The sequence below is a fragment of the Hemitrygon akajei genome, chromosome 30 (assembly GCF_048418815.1).
Source record: "Hemitrygon akajei chromosome 30, sHemAka1.3, whole genome shotgun sequence".
Lineage (NCBI taxonomy): Eukaryota > Metazoa > Chordata > Chondrichthyes > Myliobatiformes > Dasyatidae > Hemitrygon > Hemitrygon akajei.
This window is the reverse complement of record NC_133153.1, coordinates 25,485,340-25,505,824: the sequence shown is the minus strand read 5'-3', so window position 1 is coordinate 25,505,824 and position 20,485 is coordinate 25,485,340. Positions and strand designations below refer to the sequence as shown.

The 20,485-nt window shown below is 38.9% G+C and overlaps 2 protein-coding genes across 2 annotated transcripts in view; one reads left to right on the top strand and one right to left on the bottom strand.

Annotated features, from left to right (window-relative positions):
* dmxl2 (Dmx-like 2) overlaps nt 1-9,578 on the top strand; it is a 145,268-nt gene extending 135,690 nt beyond the window's left edge. The window contains 5 exon segments of the mRNA XM_073033155.1: nt 3,037-3,114; nt 3,397-3,488; nt 4,065-4,117; nt 6,108-6,325; nt 8,060-9,578. Coding sequence (XP_072889256.1) covers nt 3,037-3,114; nt 3,397-3,488; nt 4,065-4,117; nt 6,108-6,325; nt 8,060-8,269 — 651 coding nt within the window. The 3' untranslated portion in view covers nt 8,270-9,578.
* A 582-nt stretch (nt 9,579-10,160) lies between these two features.
* gldn (gliomedin) overlaps nt 10,161-20,485 on the bottom strand; it is a 45,107-nt gene continuing 34,782 nt past the window's right edge. The window contains exons 6-10 of the mRNA XM_073033156.1: nt 14,889-15,014; nt 14,715-14,801; nt 14,505-14,630; nt 13,502-13,655; nt 10,161-11,793 (exon numbers count right to left, since the gene is read on the bottom strand). Coding sequence (XP_072889257.1) covers nt 11,322-11,793; nt 13,502-13,655; nt 14,505-14,630; nt 14,715-14,801; nt 14,889-15,014 — 965 coding nt within the window. The 3' untranslated portion in view covers nt 10,161-11,321. The remainder of the gene's footprint in view (nt 11,794-13,501; nt 13,656-14,504; nt 14,631-14,714; nt 14,802-14,888; nt 15,015-20,485) is intronic.

Sequence of the window (20,485 nt, the reverse complement as noted above, 5' to 3'; positions counted from 1 at the left end):
AATGCGGGTTACTTGCACCTTAAAACCAGATCTCAAACTTCTGCTGCCTTGTGGCTATACCCACTCATGGGGAAGGCTTTTGGAGCAAACCCAGAGGGGGGAGAATTCTAGAGCTGGAGTCCCTAAGACAGTCCTACATTGAGTTCATTGCTGAATGTTAACTCCTGCAGTGCCACTGGTGCCAAACTGTATCAGTCTCTGCTGTTCCTGTGGATTCATCAGCTGCATGGGGAGGAGGAACCTGCTACATGAACAACAGCTTGATCTCCTTATCATACTGCTCTGGCTTGCATATCTCAAAGACAGCTGAGACGCAGTATCCATGGTCGACCCCACCCAACAGAGGGCCTCAATGAGAGCCAGTATATTCATGCATTTGGTGCTAGTGACCAAAGTTTTTCACCTAATATGTTATCAAAAGTGTTAGATGGTTTCTGTAGGTATGCTTCTTTACAAAGAAAGAAACAGCAACTTTAAATTTTTTTTAAAAGGTTTAGAAAGAAACAAACAAACATTTGGTTTTATTTGTTACTTGTATATCAAAACACACAGTGGAACGTCTTGTTTGCTTCAATGCTCAACACAGTCCAGGGATGCGCTGGGGGGGGGGGGGGGGGCAAGCCCACAGGTGTTACCATGCTTCTGGCATGAGCTTAGCATATCCACAACTTACGAACTGTAACCTATACATCTTTGGAACGCAGGAGGAAATCAGAGCACTGGGAGGAAACCCACACAGTTAAGGGGGAGAAAGTTCAAGCTTCTTACAGCCTGCGGTGTGAATTGAAATGCAGTCGCTGGTGCTGTAAAGCACTGCACTAACCGCTATGCTACTGTGCTGCCAATTATATAATGCTTTGATGACTGTGGAGAAAGATTTGAGTGGATGATGTGACATGAATTTGACTTGCATTTCAAAACCCTATGATAGGTATAAAGGGCTTGTCTGCGTCTTGTACAATTCTGAATATAGTGGATTTGGTTAATTGGGACACATCAGGACCAGTACATTTTGGCCCAATTAAGCTGAAGTTTCATGAAAATATTTAAAAAGGCATTTTAAAAAAAAGACAAACTACCATTTAACTGAGTAACAAATTATGCATTTAAATGAAATGCAGAATAAATCAGAACACTACCAAAACTACTACAATACAGCAAGTGCAGATAGTGGATTGCCTTCAAATAGTGCTTTGGACAACTGCATTCTCTAAATGTTCATTTTAATTGCAACCTTCAAGATGGTCAATACCTTCGAATTGTTGAAGTAGTGAAATAGATTCATTTTCACTCCTAGCCATTTTAGGATGCTTAAAACTACAGTGAGTAAAATAGTTCTGAATTCTCTTCCTGTTTATTACTTGCCAATTATCAGTTACAAAAATCACTGTAATTTGAACAAGTGACGCTATTTAAAAATTTTGCTCTAAGCAGTATAGTAAATAATGGCCACACAACATGCAGTTAGAAAATGTTCAGAAACAGTTGTCTACCCCAATTAAACAGCATACTGTCCCAAATAAATGAAGAGAATCCTGGTTATCTGCTCGATTTTAGTTTTGTTTTTTTCTAAGAGTTGTCCCAAATAAGTAGCTGTCCCAATTAACCAATGGCCCAATTAACTTGAATCCATTGTATTTGAAACATTAGGATGTCTAAAGTTCAGTAGTCATTGGGAAAAGGAAACATGAATAGCAGTCAATTTCCTTAAGTAAGATGTCTCAAAAATACTTTTTACCTTCCTGAGAGTATACAAGTGGCACTTCTGTTCACCATCTCATTTATAAACTGCTATTGATTTTAATGGTGATGATTTTTCCTTTTGGGCCAATTTGTGTCCTCATTCCTGGAATAGTACAGAAGTTTTTGGTTCAGAGGCAATATGTGATACTGAACTGCCCTTGAGAAAATTTCAAATTTTAGAAGATTGATTTTCCTAATTACAAATCTTGACACAACAATTGTAGGAAAATCAGCTGGGAGGATTGACCAGATGATTATTAATGTAATTAAATTAAGGAACAGAAAATCATTTGGTGTCCCGGGAGCAAATCCCAGCTATAAATCTTGAAATTAAAGAGGTCAGGAAATTCAATATTGTAACCAGGTTTTTTTTTTGTAAACAGATTAAACCACATTAGTTGCAATTTCCAGTGTTAGTTGGAAAGGGGCTGCCTGAAATATAAAACTACTATGCTTCCACGACGAACTCTGAATAACGTGTTATTTTGGCTAGTCTATTAGATAAGGTGTTTCTTTTCGTTGAAACAATAGTGTGCATTTTAATTTATTTCATTGCTCAATATTCTACTCAGTGCTGCATATCTTCCATCTCCGCACCAGTGCTTACACCAGGACTTGCCCATGTTACAGCAGAAGTCCCAAAATCCACCCCAGGCATGTGCCTAAATGGACAGCAGAATCTTCCACTCAGCCAAATGCCTCTTTCTCATAATCCTGTGAGGCAGCGCAGACCTCTGTAGATTGCCCAATTCTGAGACTCGAAATATACTCTACGTCCGTAAAGCCGACACATTAAATAGTGCGCTTGCAGTAGTTTCTTTAAAATGAGTGGGAAGAATTGGCTGCGAAGAAGTAGTTTTTAAATTTGGTTAATTAAAATAGCTAATGAGTTTATAATTATGTGTTGATCATTAACTTGCAAAAACAAGTTAATGATATTAATTTTCAAAGAGGTCGTGAGTGGTTTTGAATGTGTAGATTTAAAGGTGTACATGGAAGTTCAGAGACAGGACAGGGTTGACAGCTAGTGAGCCTGAGAATTGAGTTTCACCTTTTCTCGCAACTACTGTGTGATTGCAGACTACTGCTGGCATTGAGGTGACCTGTAGCTGTACTGATGTGGTGAAAGCCAGGCTTCCAGTGGAAGACCACATCCAAGACCAAGCAAACTGTGGCCTAAGGGCAAGCTGGCAGTGGAAGATCTGCCCCATTATTCTTTACTCTAAAAATGCTCTTGTAAAAGTTTTGACTAAAATGTTTTTTTAATAAATGTGTGTCTTTTTATATCTGTAGTTGGGGGTGGCAGATGGTGAAGGATTTCTCAGCCTTTGGCAAGTCAACCAAACTGGATCTAATCCCAAACCTTACCTTGTAAGTTGCAAAAGTGATTTTGAGACTTGTTAAGAATGTTCACCTGTTTTGTTTGTTGAATAAATAATTTCCTCTTGGGTATTATAGACTTGCTAAAGATGGGTTTGGTATTTCTTAATCCCTTCAGGGGAATTATAGTTATCTTTTTTCAGTCAAACAGTAAATGTCATATTTAAGAAATTTTATTATTAAGTTTGTATAATTTGTACATAAGAAATAATGAGTAATCAAGAACAAAAACATTTTGAATTTTGTGATATAATGATTTTTGTTTAATTGCAGAGCTGGCAGTGCCACAGTAAAGCTGCTGGTGACTTTGCATTCGTTACTTCTTCGAGCCTCATAACCACTGCGGGCCAGTCCAATGACAGCAGGTACAATTAACTCTAGTACAATAATGAGAGTAAGTTTGCTAAGCAGTAGTAAGAGGTCATTTTCTAAAGTTTCTCTAGAATGTTTTTCCTCCTCAGTTTAAGTGTTGGCATATTTTGTTTATATAATCAATATTATTTATTTGTCCCTTAACAAAATGTTGCAAATTGTAAAACTATTCTTTAAGAGCACATCTGCAATTCACCCCTAATCTAAATGTATTTACTCTATATTGAATCCTTTGTGGTGCCTTGTGAAGAAGGATCATCTGCAGAGTGTACAAGATAAGCATTGTCTGCCCCCTCTTACTGTATAAGACACAACAAAAGGGGGCCGCGGAATGAGGAACCTTCAGCAAATATACTGGCATAAATTTCACAAACAAATCTTACAGCTTGGTATAGTTAGTAGGAGAGACCAAGAATGGAAACAGTAAATGGATTCCTTTGTGTACCCTTTATTTGGGTATATTAATCACCAACATCTGTATTTTCCACAAGGATAGAACTGCTGAATATTAACACAATAAAACAAATGTTAGAAACGTTATTAAGTGATATTTCTATTTCCCTTTACAGAAATGTTTGCCTTTGGGATACACTAATTTCGCCACATAACAGCCTTGTGCATGGTACGGTCATTGTTAGTAACCTTTATAAATGCTTGTTGGTGATTTTAAAAATTGATTCTATAAGAACACTTTTTATAGAAATAATTTCATAGAATTCTACTATAGTTATGTTGTAAGTTTATTAGAAGAAATTGAACTTTACTCTGTTTTAGTATACTATGATGACACAGAAATCACAATGTATACTTCTGATGCACGTAGTATACAATGGTTACAGTGAAGGAAAACCTGTGATAATATTCAGATACCCTGAGCATTGAAAACTGAGGCTGGATGCTGGTTGGGAAGATTTTGGAGTTGATTGTTAGGGATGTGGTTTTGGGGTACTTGGGAGACACATGATAAAAGACAGCATGGTTTGCTTAAGGGAAAATCTTGCCTAAAAGATCTGTTGGAATATTTTGAAGAAATAACAAGCAAAATAGATAAAAGGAGCATTGGTGGATGTTGTGTACTTGGATTTTCAAGAGGCCTTTGACAAGATACCGTGCATGAGTCTGCTTAACAAGAGCCCTGGTTATTACAGGAAATATACTAGCATTGATGAAGCAGTGGCTGATTGGCAGGAGGCAAAGAGTGGGGGGAAAAAACAGAATCTTTACTGGTTGGCTGCCAGAAACTAGTGGTGTTCCACAGGGGTCTGTGTTGGGACTGCTTTTTATGTTATATGTCAATGATTTAGATAACAGAATTGATGACTTTGTGGCCGTGTTCGTGGATGATACAAAGATAGGTAGAGGGGCAGGTAATTTTGAGGAAGTAGAGAGGCTATAGACTTGGACAGATTAAGAAAATATGCCAAGAAGTGATAGGTTGAATACGGTGTTGGAAAGTTTATGGACATGCATTTGGTAGAAGAAATAAAAGCATAGACTATTTACCAAATGGAGAGAAAATTCAGAAGTCTGAGGTGCAAAGGGATTTGGGTGTCCTTGTGCAGGATTCCCTAAAGGTTAATCTGCAGGTTGGGTCTGTGGTGAGGAAGGCAGATGTGATGTTAGCATTTACTTTGTGATGTAATGGTTTTGGAGAACCTAAACGTTGCCTGGATTGGAGTGTATTAGCTACAAGGAGAGGTTGGATTATTTTCTGTGGACCATCAGAGACTGAGGGATGACATGATGGAAGTTTGTAAAGTTATTAGAAGTATAAATAGGAGAGATGGTCAGAATCTTTTTATTTCCAGCATGGAAATGTCAAATAATAGAAAGCATGGGTTTAAGGTGAGAGGTGGAAAGTCTCAAGGAGATATGCAAAGCAGAAACGGTTGCAACATTTGAGAGGCATTTGGGCAGACAGAGGATTGAGGGAAACAGACCATGCACAGACAGGTAGGATTAGTTAGATTGGCATCGTGGTCAGTGCAGACATGATGGACTGTTCTTGCGCTGTACTGTTCTGCTTTACCTGATGATGACATCAGCTATTGAAAAGGACTGCCACACCAGCCACCATTGAACATAGATGTGCTGCTTTAGTGAAAGGAATAGTACTTTGGCAATTCTATCCTTGGAGTCGTTACTGAACCATCATGCAGGCATAGGTTTCCCTTGCATTCACTTTTGGCCTATCCCTTCTTGTCTTTTTTGTATTTGTAATGATTATTGGTGAGTTCCAAAGCCTTTTTAGGTTCTCAGAAGGCGCTTGGCTTTTTTGTTCCCAAATGTGATAATGCAGCTCCTGTTGACCAGTTTTATGCGCATCAAAGGGACACAGATTTCTGCAGATGCATAAGGAGCATGCACTGTTAATGTATAAAAATATTGCACTAAGTTCATTTACTTGGTCCTGTATTTTTACATGATGAACTAGAATGACAATCTGTATATTAATGGGTAGGAAGTCAGCACAATGTCATCGTAATAAAACTTACCATAGTTCTTGTTCAGGTTCTATAATATTCATACATGAGTAACTTAGTAAATTATGGTTAACCATAATTCTGAAGATTAAAGTTTTTTTTTCAATATTTTCTTTCAATTCCCCTTAGGCTTTGTCTGCCATGAAAATGGTGCCACAGTGCTTCAATATGCACCAAAGCAGCAACTTCTTATCTCTGGGGGCAGGAAGGGCTTTGTCTGCATTTTTGACATAAGGCAGAGACAGTTGTTACACACATTTCAGGCACATGATTCTGCTATTAAGGCACTTGCTTTGGACTCCGCAGAAGATTATTTCATTACAGGATCAGCAGAGGGGAATATGAAGGTAAGGCTCTTTTTGAAGAACCTTCCATTAAAGGCTGTCTTGACAAAGACCTTGGCTTCAATCCCTAGTTAGATGTGTTACCTACTGAAATCCACCATCAGGGAGATTTTTAAAGTTCTGATCTGGATTTTGAATATAATAAAGCAATCAACTGAATATGGCCCACTACACGGTTAGCGGGGTCGAGATGTATATCTACCAAAGGAGGTGTAAGGCACTATTTCTCTTCGCTAACTTTCAGTCACCCTTGGGCAAGGCATAGCATCTGCTCAGGTTTCCCAGTCAGGGTCACGTGAAGCCATGCAAGCAGCTGGTGCATATCACAAGTCCCAGTTTTGCAACCACTGACGCCAGGCAGACAATCTCTGAAGAGTACTGATAATGGTTGGGGTCACCCATTTTGTAAAGGCACTGCCCAGAAAAAATCAATGGCAAACAAAGAACAATCTTGTCAAAAGATAGTGTTTGCCCACATCATATGACATGGTACATAATGAACAAATTAACACTCCGTTAATAAAAGTTCAAATTTACCCATGTATAAGATGATGTCAGCAAAGGAAAGCATGTATTCTGAGCATTACTACTAGAATTTCAGCCTCTGGATTTTCCTCTGCTGTCACTGCCTTTTTATTTATAGAGCTGCCTGTAATTTCATTGTTGTAGCTACAAAATTAGAAAAATAGAAGGTTCTATATTGTTCACATTGTGTCCTAATAATTTAGCATCCTATACTTCTTCATTTTAATACATTGTACTTAGTAAATATAGTGTACTAACAGGTTATTTTAAAGGTGCCAATTAATTATAGAAACATAGAAAACCTACAGCACGATACAGGCCCTTCAGCCCACAAAGCAGTGCCAAACATGTCCTTACCTTAGAAATTACCTAGGGTTACTCATAGCCCTCTATTTTTCTGAGCTCCATGTACCTGTCCAGGAGTATGTTTTTTTAAAAATCATGTTTGAAAACTAGCAAGCTTGTGTTCTTGATTTGCACCTCAAATTTTGTATAGCTTTCATTTATTGCCAAGGACTTTTTACAAGAATATTGACAATACAAAGGAATGTACACCACTTGTGTTTTAAGACACAATTAATAGTTTAGATTCAGAGATCTGAGACTGTTCCAGGATGAAGTTTTGTTTTGGTTAAAGGTCCTGTGTGGCGACAAAATGATTATGAAAGAAAACAAAATTAGGACATCCTGACGTTGGCTGCTAATGGCAATCTCCTTGAGGCCCTGCAGTGAAACTTATTCTTTGATACTGATGCTTTTCCCAACTCCTTTTCTCAAATTCTGCCTGCTCCCAATTATTTTTTTATCCAGAGCAATGAGGTTGATAACTGATCATGTCCCTTGCCCTTTAATTAGCACTCTGTTCCACTTCACTGTTTACTTTGCTTCAGTCTTTGTCCATCTCCTGAGATGTCATTGTTAGCACATCTAATGCCCCTCAACATAGAAAGGCTCATTTGCTATTGGTGCATGGCACTTCTGTAGAAATGCAATGAAGTTTTAAAAAAACTTTTACTAAACTTTAAAAAAAGAAAGTCTAAGCAGCAATCTTGGTGTACAGTATTAGAACAGTATTTTAAGTAATCTTTTGCCTAATTTTAAATATCAAGGAAACTGACTAAATGGACATATTCAATAGATATAGAAGTAACAATAATTGACATAAATTTCAGAGTATTATTAATGCTCTGATATTTGCATATTTGTTTTCAGGTATGGAGGTTAACAAGTCATGGATTAATTCATTCATTTACTAACGAACATGCCAAACAGTCAATCTTTCGCAATATTGGTGCAGGAATTGTACAGCTGGAAATCCGGCCAGACAATCGTATCTTTTCCTGTGGAGCAGATGGAACTTTGAAGACGCGAGTTTTGCCAGATTATTTAAATATCCCAAGTGGAATATTTGACAGCTTGTAGTTTACTTGGGTTTCTTCTGTTTGGCTACTATAAAACATGGGCAACTCCCATATAATGTGGGAATACACAAGCTGTTAGAGAGTGCTTTGTTTGAATGGAAAAGAGATCCTAGTTTCAGCTCTCTGCAGAACAGTTTTAGTAGCACTGGATCATGGAAGACTTGAAACATGTATGAAGAAAGTAATTTGAAGAAGTATAGTGTGGCTTTGTGATGTAAAGGCTTAAGAATCCATATTATAAACCCATAATACAGACATGCATGTACTGTATTATTACTTTTAAAAGCAATGCAGTTGCAGGTTGTTGATAATGCACTGTGAACACAATGCAGAATCTTTTGGTGTACTGTAAGTGAATGGATATTAAAAGTATGTGCCCATAGCTAAAATCCATCAGCACTGAGGAAAACTATGTAATAATGAATTGGGGAAATCCCACATGTGATGATGGTGTGAGTTGATTTCTAGAATTAAAATTCTTCATTTTCTCTTTTGAAAGAACTTTCAATGTTAACGCAGTAGCAGATTAATGGTCTTAACTATAGGATGCAATGCAAAAATGGGACCCACTGTCATTTGGATGTACAGGTTAATTTGACAGTTTAGAGATTTCTTTTTAATTTAAACACTCATGTTAAATGTATTGAATGACTCACTTAATGCCCTTATTGCACACTTAACTCTACTGAGACTGTTGTACTTATTACAAACTATTCATCATATTATTGTGTAGTGTAGTCTAATAATGGCATTATATATCTACTGTATACTTGAAAAGCAAAGAAACCAGATGGTATTTTTGTTCATTTTAAATTAGCGTTATTGTTAGTTTATACATTAAATCTGAACATTGCACTATAATATAAATTATGAAATGAAAACATTTGTATTTAAAATGGAAGAATCCTATAATGTGTAAAAGATTGGATTTCCTTGGATGAATGTCTGGCTTAACTGGCCCAACACTTTATGTAATATTCTGAACATTTAACTTATTCTGTGAATTAAGATAACTTGCAATCAAGAGCTGTGTAAGGTCTTCTATTTTGCCTGTAATATACTTTTTAATTTATTGTATGTTCGTTTCCTTGTATGTACATCTTGCTAAACTTGATAAGTAAATCCTGAGGACCATGAGACAGTATTTTGACACATTGTCTTCTCATATTTTGTCTGTATTCTGGAACAAATTCATTGCATTTCTTTGTGGACTGAGCAAGATATGGACTTTACATCTAGCGCTTTGAACTATACCTAAAATAGTTGTGTGTCCCAGTCTTTGTAAGTTGAATAAATTTTTAATGTGTGTAGCTAACTGTCTGCTATATCATCTTTGTTGTATTAGTAGAAAGTAACCAGCATTTGTGAATCTGTGGTAAATATACTATCTCTGAAAAATGGCACCAGAATTATAACTTGTGAAGGTGTGACAGTTGTCCCACCTTTTCTTTTAGTACTGTGAATAGTGACAGCACAGAAAAACAAAAATCTCCCAAACTGTGGGATATCAGCGATAATCTCCTTCCTATTCATAACTTTCAGATATGAAGTCAACAGCCATCTGTCATTAATGTTCCTCCTGTTACATCATAATTACCAAAGCACTTGCTGTAAGTCACAGCATGGCTGCTCTGGGCCCTCTGTTCTTGAGTAATCTCTCAAAATTACACTTGGTAGTTGGACCCTGTTATAATTCATTAAAACTCAACTCTTTTTTTTAAAGTAAAACAGTCTAAAGATTTTTTTGGATTTGAGAAGTGATAGACAGAGATGCTCTTCGTCCAGATAGCCCAACTGCTCTGCACACAGGGGAACAGTTGTATGAAATAGTAATCTTGCACATCTACAGTACTGAAATTCTAGTCTTGCATTCCCCTTGTTACAAAAAAACCTAAAGGAATGATTGTAGTTTATTGTAAATATCATAATTAAGAATGTATATATATATATATCTACAGTACTGTACATTAACATAATTACCATTTTAAAGATCATTTTAAGAAAAAATGTAGAATTAAAAAGCATTACCACTCGCTGAACAGCATCATGCACATGGTACATTATATTAACTGAAATTTGTTCTGCTTAACTTTTTATTAGACACTAATATAAACGGCATTTACCACAATGCTGGATTACAAGTCATTTTAACAAGGTGTAAAAAGCACATTTAACAATGTCCACTTATTGCTGAAATTCTTAAAATAATGCATTTTCAGTACTCTGCTTGAATGGCCAATATTAAGAACTAGTGGCAATTTGTGCTATTGTACAATATCTAAATTATTATAAGTCTCAAATTTAAATACTGAAGTTGTACTGCACATTTAATTATATTTGCCATAGATATGTGTACCTTATACATATTTGCAGAATGTTCAAGAATAATTACACAGCAACCATTTACTCAAACTTGTGTACACGGAGTTTTTTTTAAATTTTGATTATTATATTCATTATATTATTATATTTGATTGTTTATATTCAGAATCAGACTTAACATCACCGGCAATGAAATACTTGATGAATAAATATAGAGAAAAAATTGAGCTACAGTAAGTATGTATATTAAGGTACTGTAGCTACCAATCCAAGAATGTCTGTATTCACATCACGTTTTTTTTTTAAATTCTCCAGACTAGAAATGAAGGATCGCTAAAGTGTTTTAAAATAGCAGATTTGACATAAGTGGTGGCAATCTCCATGGGATGTATTACATGGTGAGTAATGGTCTGCAATGCTGGTGCCACTGCAAAGGGGCAGCTACCTCCACAAATGTGGCACGTAAACTACAGTAGAAATGTAACCTCTATCTACTTCGTTACATGTGAACCAGTTTGATACCGTAAACCTCTAACACCTTGTGAAAAAAAACATTTAACAATCCATCACAGAAGTTGCTTGTCATATTTAAAATATTAGATAATTTGTGCAAGTGTCAAAATTAATATTAAAGTTTTATCTACATGGCATTAGAGAAAATTGTCTTGTGAACATCTCAAATTAGTAGCTGCACCAGTTGCACATTCATGAGTTATTGCTGTCCTTCGCGTTTATTCATCTGGTAAATATTGTAAACCATATTTCTTTAAACAGCCATTTTCCCATGTATGTAAATGATGATCATGTGGGTCATAGGATATCATTGTAAGCATTTCATTTGATGATCTTAAATCAAAACTTACATCAATTTGCTTCTCTTTCAACAAATCATACGCAAAAGCTATTTTGGAGTCCTTGGTATCAGTGAGGTAGAGGATCCCACGTGCAATGAATGCATTCCCAGCCTTTGATTTGGGGTAAGTGGTGTTAATATTCTGAACAATCTCGAATGACTTCTCACTAATTTCAATTTGGCCAACAATGATGTTTTCATCATTACTAGAAGCATAGATTATCCAAAGTCCATTTTTGTCTGCAGTTAAATCAAAGTATGTCTTTGCATTTTGAAAAAGATAATTACGATTGTTGTGCAAAGCATTTTCCATTTTCATACGTTGGAGCTGTTTCCCATCAAGTGGAAATCTAAACCAAACACCAAGAAAAGTTAATACATTTAGGTACTTCACTACAATTATTTTCTGTCCTATTTTCCATCAATTCTAGTGAACTAACCATCTATTTTAAAACAATCATTGTAAATGCTAATATAACAGTATTAATCAACAGTTAATGTGTAGCAGCAAACAAGAAACTTATGAGTTTTTTTTAGTAAGTTCACAGGTGGTCAAGGCTGAGGCTAAATTTAAGTGTCCCGAAGTGTTTTGTCAGTGAAATGCTCCATGCACAAAAGGGCGGGCTAGGGTCAATATTTTGCACATCCACACAGGATATAAACCAAAATAACACTGCGGTCACCTGTACCAAGCGCAACAGCCCATTTTAAGAGGGAAAATAGATATTGAAAATTCCAATAATAAATTTAATGAGTTTCATATTGTCATCTGATGAACAGTTTTCTCAAAAATCAAGATTCCATTTTCTTGATTAATGCAGTTCCTATGTACATCAAATTGCAGGAAATGTATCAGTTTACATATCCTTAATGATATAGATATTGTAGTCAGTCAATGGTTAACTTTGTATAAAACTGATGTGATGATAAAGCCAACTTCTGTATATTAAGGCCAATGTCCATTTTGTTTGTGAATTGAGAAATTACATTGGCAGTAACCGGGGAGGGTAGATTGGGTAATTCACCCACATTTGCTCCATCATCAAGGGCTCCCCACCATTTAAGCCATGCTCTCACTACTGTCATGAAGAAGAAGGCACAGGAGCCTTGGTTACCACACGACCAGGTTCAGAAACAGTTAGCACCCCTCAAACAACATCAGGCTCCTGAACCAGCCCTGATAACTTCACTCACCTCAACACTGAACTGATTTCACAACCTATAGACTCACTCTCAAGGCCTCTACTTATGTTTTCTATATGTATTACGTTTTTTTGTACTTTGTGTTGTCTTTTGCACATTGGTTGGTTAACCATCTTGTGTGGATTTTTTCATTGATTGTGGTTCTTTGTACTTACTGTGAATGCCCACAAAAAATGAATCTCGGGGTAGTATATGTTGACATATGTAAGTTGATAATAAATTTATTTTCAAATTTGAGGAATAGTATCACTGGAGCACCTGTGACCTTGGTTTAAATATCTTGTATTGAAAGACAACACTTGGGGATTTGGTTTAAATATCTCCTATAAAAGACAAGGCTATTGTATTTTTAGAATATTACTGTTCAAATTTGAGATGATAAGACATAATCATAAACTGAAGTTGTTTTATCTCTGTGATTGCATCAAAAGGAAGTTTAGCAGATGCACTCTGCCTTCTGTTCTGCATGCCCATTATCAAACAGACCCTAGATGTAGTTCAATGTATAAAATTATATCTAAAAATACTTGCCAAAGTAGTACCTTTTAATTGAACCTATAATTTTAAATAAATTATTTTAAGCAATCAGTGAAATAATTTGTATTTAAAATTAAAAGTAATTAAAGAACTTATTCATCTGTATCTAAACATTACATTTAAATTTATGTTGGCTAAATCAATGCAAGAACTTTGGATTTGTTAACGTCATCAGAATATAGAGCCCACAAATGTAATCTGCAAGTATTCCTTTTTAAATAATATAATTTGCGGTGAACTCTAGGAATCCAGACATCAATAAAAATATTTACTGATTTTGTACTCATTGTTCTATAAAATACAATTAAATGTACTCACTTTATAATATTATCAGATCCTCCTTTGTGGTAATAAATCGAACCATTGTATATTGCATGACCACAGCCATGGAAAAAGTATGGCAATGTTATAGTTTTGAAGTTAGTTCCATTCTTAAGTGCTTCCAAATTTTCATATTCTTTAACTGTGAGTCCTATTAACAAAATGCACAGTTAAATAATAGTCCTTCATAAACATACTATGGTCAAACTGCCTGAATGATAACGTTTAAAGTAAACTAAACACACAAACCCTAATTTCTTCATGTTTTGCCTCAATGTGATAGCCTTAATGGTATCTGATGTGTACAACTTGTCAACCAAACTGAAAGAAAGCAGGGCAACCAAGTTCCAAAAGAATGAAGACAAAAGTAACACAAAAATACATCAACACATGGAGAGGTATGGTGAACAGTTGAAGAGTAACAGGCCAAACTCTAGTTGGAGCTTGCCACAGGAAAAAAAATCAGTCACACCTAAGTGGGCCTGGCATGCTATCCATTGCATCTTTCTTTGCAAATCAGACTGTCCTGGAGGTGGGTCAAGTTGAGGTGGAAGTAGGGAAGAGGATTGAGCATTAGACCAAGTCCTTGGGCCCACAGAACCTTGTGAATCAGTGCCTTGGACATCTCTGGGATCTAGAACTTGAGGATGGTGGCCTGCAGAAGCATTCCTTCATTCAAAGTATCTGGAACTAGAAATGACCAAGTTCTTAACTGAAACTTGTCCTGTGTTTTCAGTGAAGTAGTTAATGGTATATTTGCAAATGGACCATGCTCAATGATCACATGAATAATGCAAATACACATGGTGGCTGTCATTTGTCCTTGAAGGATTAATCCATGCTCTGTTGTTCACTGATAATAGAGATTATAATAAAGAGTGCTAACCAGCATTACCATAGTAGTGTATATATAATTTGCTTTTCAGTGTTTTGATAATAGGAAAACTTGGTTATGTTTAGATATTTGATAAGTTTGCAGCTAAGTATATTAATAGCAAACCTGAAAAGTGTTCAACAATCCAAATCTGTTCATTATGCTTCAGTGCAGGATCTTCCATCCATGCTCCAAATGTGTTATCTATCTTTGTCACGTTATAAGGGTCGTCCACTGACCTTATGATGCGTCCTGTTGAGAAATATTGCTTAAAAGTTAATGCAAAAGCAATTACTCCAATACCATAATTAAGGCCAAAATGAGATGAAATAATACCGGCTTTCTTTGAAAATGAGGTCTGTATTTTCTGTGCGGACATCCTTCTGATTAAAGTGTCGTCATTAGGTTCAGCATGGACTTCACCTAAGTTTGAACACAATAGTGAGACAAGGCCTTCTCAACCAGGAGTGCCACATTTCCATGGAAGGTTCAAATGTAAAGGCCCATTACCATAGCTAACCAAGTTCTGTTGTTTCTTGGACTTTCCTCTGGAACCTGGTGGACCAGGGGGACCTGGTGGTCCTGGAGATCCCGGTGGTCCGGCTGGGCCCGGTGGACCTGTAGGACCTCTCTGACCTGAGGGAGGAGGAATTGCACATTGAAATATAAATCTGTCAGTAACAGTTCACTGAGCACGGGTACAAACTATAAAGAAACAGTACCTAGATATGTAATCATTTACACAACCTACGATCAAAAGCAGTTTTCTGAATAAGCGATGAAACTCGCTTATTAAATCTGTAGGACGTTTTCATTGGACTCCGTCCCCCCAAAAGGGACTGATATTAACAAAAGAAAGGTGTTATATTTATACAGCACCTTTAACAAGTTAAAGATGTCCCAGTGTAGTTAAAATTCAACCATAATGTCTTCAAATGTCATTGGGCACCATGGTAACATAGTGGTTAGTGTGACACTATTACAGCTCAGAGCATCAGATTTTCAAGTTCAGTCCTGGTGGCCTATATAAGGAGTCTCTGTATGTCCTCTCTCTGGAATGTGTGGGTTTTCTCCGGGTCTTCCAGTTTCCTCCCACTGTCTAAAGATATACTGGGTAGGTTAATTGATCATTGTAAGTGGTTTCATTATTAGGTTACAGTTAAATTGTGGTTGTCGGGGGTTGCTGGGTGATATTGCTTGAAGGGTTAGAAAGGCCTATTCCACACTGTATCTCTAAATAAATAAGTGTTGCTACTCTGAGTATCGGAAACAGTTGTTAATTTATGTGCAACTCGCTCCTACAATCAGCAATATGATGATGACCATACCATCTAGTGTTCATTGAAGGATAAACATAAAAAACCTACAGTGCAATACAGGCCCTTCGGCCCACAAAGTTGTGCTGAACATATCCCCACCTTAGAAATTACTAGGCTTACCTTTTGCCCTCTATTTTTCTACGCTCCATGTACCTATCCAAAAGTCTCTTAGAAGACTTAGGAGATTTACCAGGATGCTGCCTGGTTTAGAGAGTATGGATTATGATCAGAGATTGTCTGCGTCGGTGCGGGCAGCAGAGCGGGAGTAAGGAGTGCCCGTGATCGACAGACGACTGGAGATCAGAGGATCAGCCGTTGTAGGTAGGCTGAGACCCTTGGACCTACCTGGAGAGTACCTGAGGAGGAAGGAAAAGCTGCGCAAGCGCAGGCTTTAAATTTCAGGAGCGGGCAGCGTCGGTGCGGGTAGTGGAGTACGCAGGAGCAGAGTGCTGGGCTTTGGCGCAAGAGGACTTCGGCAAGAAGCCTGCTTTTCATTTATTCTGACTAATCTGGGATCAGGTAATGGGGGAGACAGTTAGAGCAGTGGTGTGCTCCGTATGCAGTATGTGGGATGTCAGGGTCAACACAGTTGTCCCTGATGACCACACCTACAAAAGGTGCATCCAGCTGCAGCTCCTATCAGACCGAGTTAGGGAATTGGAGCAGGAGCTGGATGAACTACAGATCATTCGGGAGGCAGAGGCAGAGATAGATAAGAGTTATCGGGAGGTAGTCACACCAAAAAGACAGGAGGTAGGCAAATGGGTGACAGTCAAGAGAGGCAGGGGGAGCAGACAGAGAGAGAAGAGCACCCCTGTGGCCGTTCCCATCAAAAATAAGTATACCGTTTTGGATACTGTTGGTGGGGATGACCTACCAGGAACAAGCTGCAGTGGTCCTGTCTCTGGCACTGAGGTTGGACCCTCGACTAGGAAGGGGAGGAGGGAAGAGAAGAGAGTGGTATTGATAGGGGATTCTATAGTCAGTGGGGCGGATAGGAGATTTTGTGAGGAAGATCAGGAGTCTCGGATGGTATGTTGCTTCCCTGGTGCCGGGGTCCGAGACATCTCAGATCGGGTGCAGGTTATTCTCGAGAGGGAGGGCAAGAATCCAGATGTTGTGGTCCATGTAGGGACCAATGACGTGGGTAGGATGAGTGAGGGGGTCCTGCGTAGGGAGTTAGGTGCGAAGCTGAAGAGCAGGACCTCCAGGGTAACAATCTCAGGATTGCTACCTGTGCCACGTGCGAGTGAGGCAAGAAACAGAAAGATTATAAAGATTAATACGTGGCTGAGAGGATGGTGCAGGAGGGAGGGCTTCAGGTTTGTAGATAATTGGGCTTTGTTCCAGGGAAGGTGGGATCTGTTCCGAAGGGATGGTTTACACCTGAACTGGAGCGGTACTAACATTCTTGCAGGGAAGTTTGCTAGTGCTTCTTGGGGGGGTTTAAACTAAATTTGCAGGGGGCGGGGATCCAGAATGTGAGAGAGGATAGCGAGAGGAAGAATAAAGGACAGGTGGGAAAGACACGGTTCCGGAATATTAAGTGTGTAGTAGAGAAAGGTGAGGCGGAACAAGTGATAAGAAGGACACGTACAGAGGGATGGTCTGACGGAACATGGAGTTAAAAGTGTTGAAAGAATAAGTAAATTTAGGAAGGACAACAAAATTCTAGGGGTGTATAGCCTGATGGGAGTTCAGGGAGCTGGGTTAAGCACAATAGGCAGCGATTCAAACAGAGAGAGGGGAAATGGGCTAAAAATTCTATATCTGAATGCACGAAGTGTCAGAAATAAGGCAGATGAGCTTGAAGCCCAGGTGCGAATGGGTAACTATGATGTTGTTGTTGGGATAATGGAGACATGGCTGCAGGGAAATCAGACCTGGGAAATGAATGTACAAGGGTATATGTGCTATCGTAGGGACAGAAATGTGGGCAGAGGGGGTGGGGTGGCCCTGTTAGTGAGGAATAAGATTCAGTCCTTTGCAAGGGGGGACATAGGGTCAGGAGAAGTAGAGTCTGTGTGGATAGAACTGAGGAACAGAAAGGGCAAAAGACCCAAATGGGTGTTGTCTACAGGCCACCAAACAGTAGCATGGATATTGGGTGCAAGTTGAATAGGGAGTTAACATTGGCATGTGGCAAAGGTAATGTCGCAGTAGTTATGGGGGATTTCAACATGCAGGTGAACTGGGAGAATCAGGTTGGTGCTGGACCACAGGATAGGGAGTTTGTAGAGTGCCTACGGGATGCATTCTTGGAACAGCTTGTACGAGAGCCGACCAGGGACAAGACTATTCTGGATTTAGTGTTATGTAATGAACAGGATTTGATAAGCGATCTTGCAGTAAAGGAACCATTAGGAGGTAGTGATCACAATATGATAAGCTTTTATCTGCAATTTGAGAAGGATAAGGGCAGCTTGGAGGTGTCAGTGTTGCAGTTGAACAGGGGAAACTATGGAGCCATGAGGGAGGAGCTGGCCAAAGTTGACTGGACGGGTAGCCTAGCAGAAAAGACAGTGGAACAGCAATGGCAGGTATTCTTGGGAATAATGCACAAGGTGCAAAATCAGTTCATCCCCCAGAGAAGGAAGGATTCAAAGGGGGGAAAGGGGCCACAGTGGTTGACAAAGGAAGTCAGAGATTGCATAGCATTAAAAAAAAGGAAGTATGACAGAGCTAAGGTGAGTGGGAGGACAGATGATTGGGAAGTTTTTAAGGAACAACAGAACTTAACTAAAAAGACAATACAGGGAGAAAAAATGAGGTACGAACGCAAGCTAGCCAGGAATATAAAGGAAGATAGCAAAAGCTTTTTTAGGTATGTGAAGAGAAAGAAGATAGTTAAGAACAATGTTGGGCCCTTGAAGAATGAATTGGGTGAAATTGTTATGGGAAACAGAGAAATGGCAGAAGAATTTAATGAGTACTTTAGATCTGTTTTCACTAAGGAAGACACAAGCAATCTCCCAGATGTATGGATGGGCCAAGGACATAGGGTAACAGAGGAAATGAAACAGATTGACATTAGGAAGGAAACGGTGATGAGAAGACTGATGGGACTGAAGGCTGACAAATCCCCAGGTCCAGATGGTCTGCATCCTAGGGTACTAAAGGAGGTGGCCCTGGAAATTGCAGATGCATTGGTAATCATTTTCCAATGTTCCTTAGATTCAGGGTCAGTTCCTGAGGATTGGAGAATGGCTAATGTTATCCTACTTTTTAAGAAAGGAGGGAGGGAGAAAACAGAGAACTATCGACCTGTCAGCCTGACATCAGTGGTGGGGAAGATGCTAGAATCCATTATTAAGGATGAAATAGTGGCATATCTAGATAGCAGTGATAGGATTGGGCCGAGCCAGCATGGATTTACCAAGGGTAAATCATGCTTGACTAATCTGTTGGAGTTTATCGAGGATGTAACCAGGAAGTTAGACGGGGGAGATCCAGTGGATGTAGTGTACCTCGATTTTCAGAAGGCATTTGATAAGGTCCCACATAGGAGATTGGTGGGTAAAATCAAAGCTCAGGGCATCGGGGGGAAGACATTGACATGGATAGAAAACTGAAGGGTAGCGGTGAATGGGTGTTTCTCGGAATGGCAGGTGGTGACTAGTGGGGTGCCACAGGGCTCGGTATTGGGACCACAGCTGTTTACAATTTACGTCAACGATTTGGATGAAGGCATTGAAAATAACATCAGCAAATTTGCTGATGATACTAAGCTGGGTGGCAGTGTGACATGTGATGAGGATGTTAGGAGAATTCAGGGTGACTTGGATAGGCTGGGTGAGTGGGCAGATACTTGGCAGATGATGTTTAATGTGAGTAAGTGTGAGGTTATCCACTTTGGGAGTAAGAACAGGAAGGCAGATTATTATCTGAACGGTGCAGAGTTAGGTAAGGGAGAAATACAAAGAGATCTAGGAGTCCTTGTTCATCAGTCACTGAAGGTGAATGAACAAGTGCAGCAGGCAGTGAAGAAGGCTAATGGAATGTTGGCCTTTATTACAAAGGGAATTGAGTACAAGAGCAAGGAAATCCTCTTGCATTTGTACAGAGCCCTGGTGAGACCACACCTGGAGTATTGTGTACAGTTTTGGCCTCCAGGGTTAAGGAAGGACATCCTGGCTGTAGAGGAAGTGCAGCGTAGATTCACGAGGTTAATTCCTGGGATGTCTGGACTGTCTTATGCAGAGAGGTGAGAGAGACTGGGCTTGTACACGCTGGAATTAAGGAGATTGAGAGGGGATCTTATTGCAACATATAAGATTATTAAGGGATTGGACAAGATAGAGGCAGGAAATATGTTCCAGATGCTGTAAGAGTCCAGTACCAGAGGGCATGGTTTGAGAATAAGGGGTAGGTCATTTAGGACAGATTTAAGGAAGAACTTCTTCTCTCAGAGAGTTGTGGGGGTCTGGAATGCACTGCCTCGGAAGGTAGTGGAGGCCAATTCTCTGGATGCTTTCAAGAAGGAGCTCGATAGGGGAATCAAGGGATATGGGGACAAGGCGGGAACCGGGTACTGATAGTAGCTGATCAGCCATGATCTCAAAATGGCGGCGCAGGCTCGAGGGGCCGAATGGTCTACTTCTGCACCTATTGTCTATTGTCTATTAAGGGAGCTAGGGCTTTACACTTTGGAGAGAAGGAGGATGAGAGGAGACATGATAGAGGTGTACAAGATATTAAGAGGAATAGACAGAGTAGACAGCCAGCGCCTCTTCCCCAGGGCACCACTGCTCAGTACAAGAGGACATGGCTTTAAGTTAAGGGGAGGGA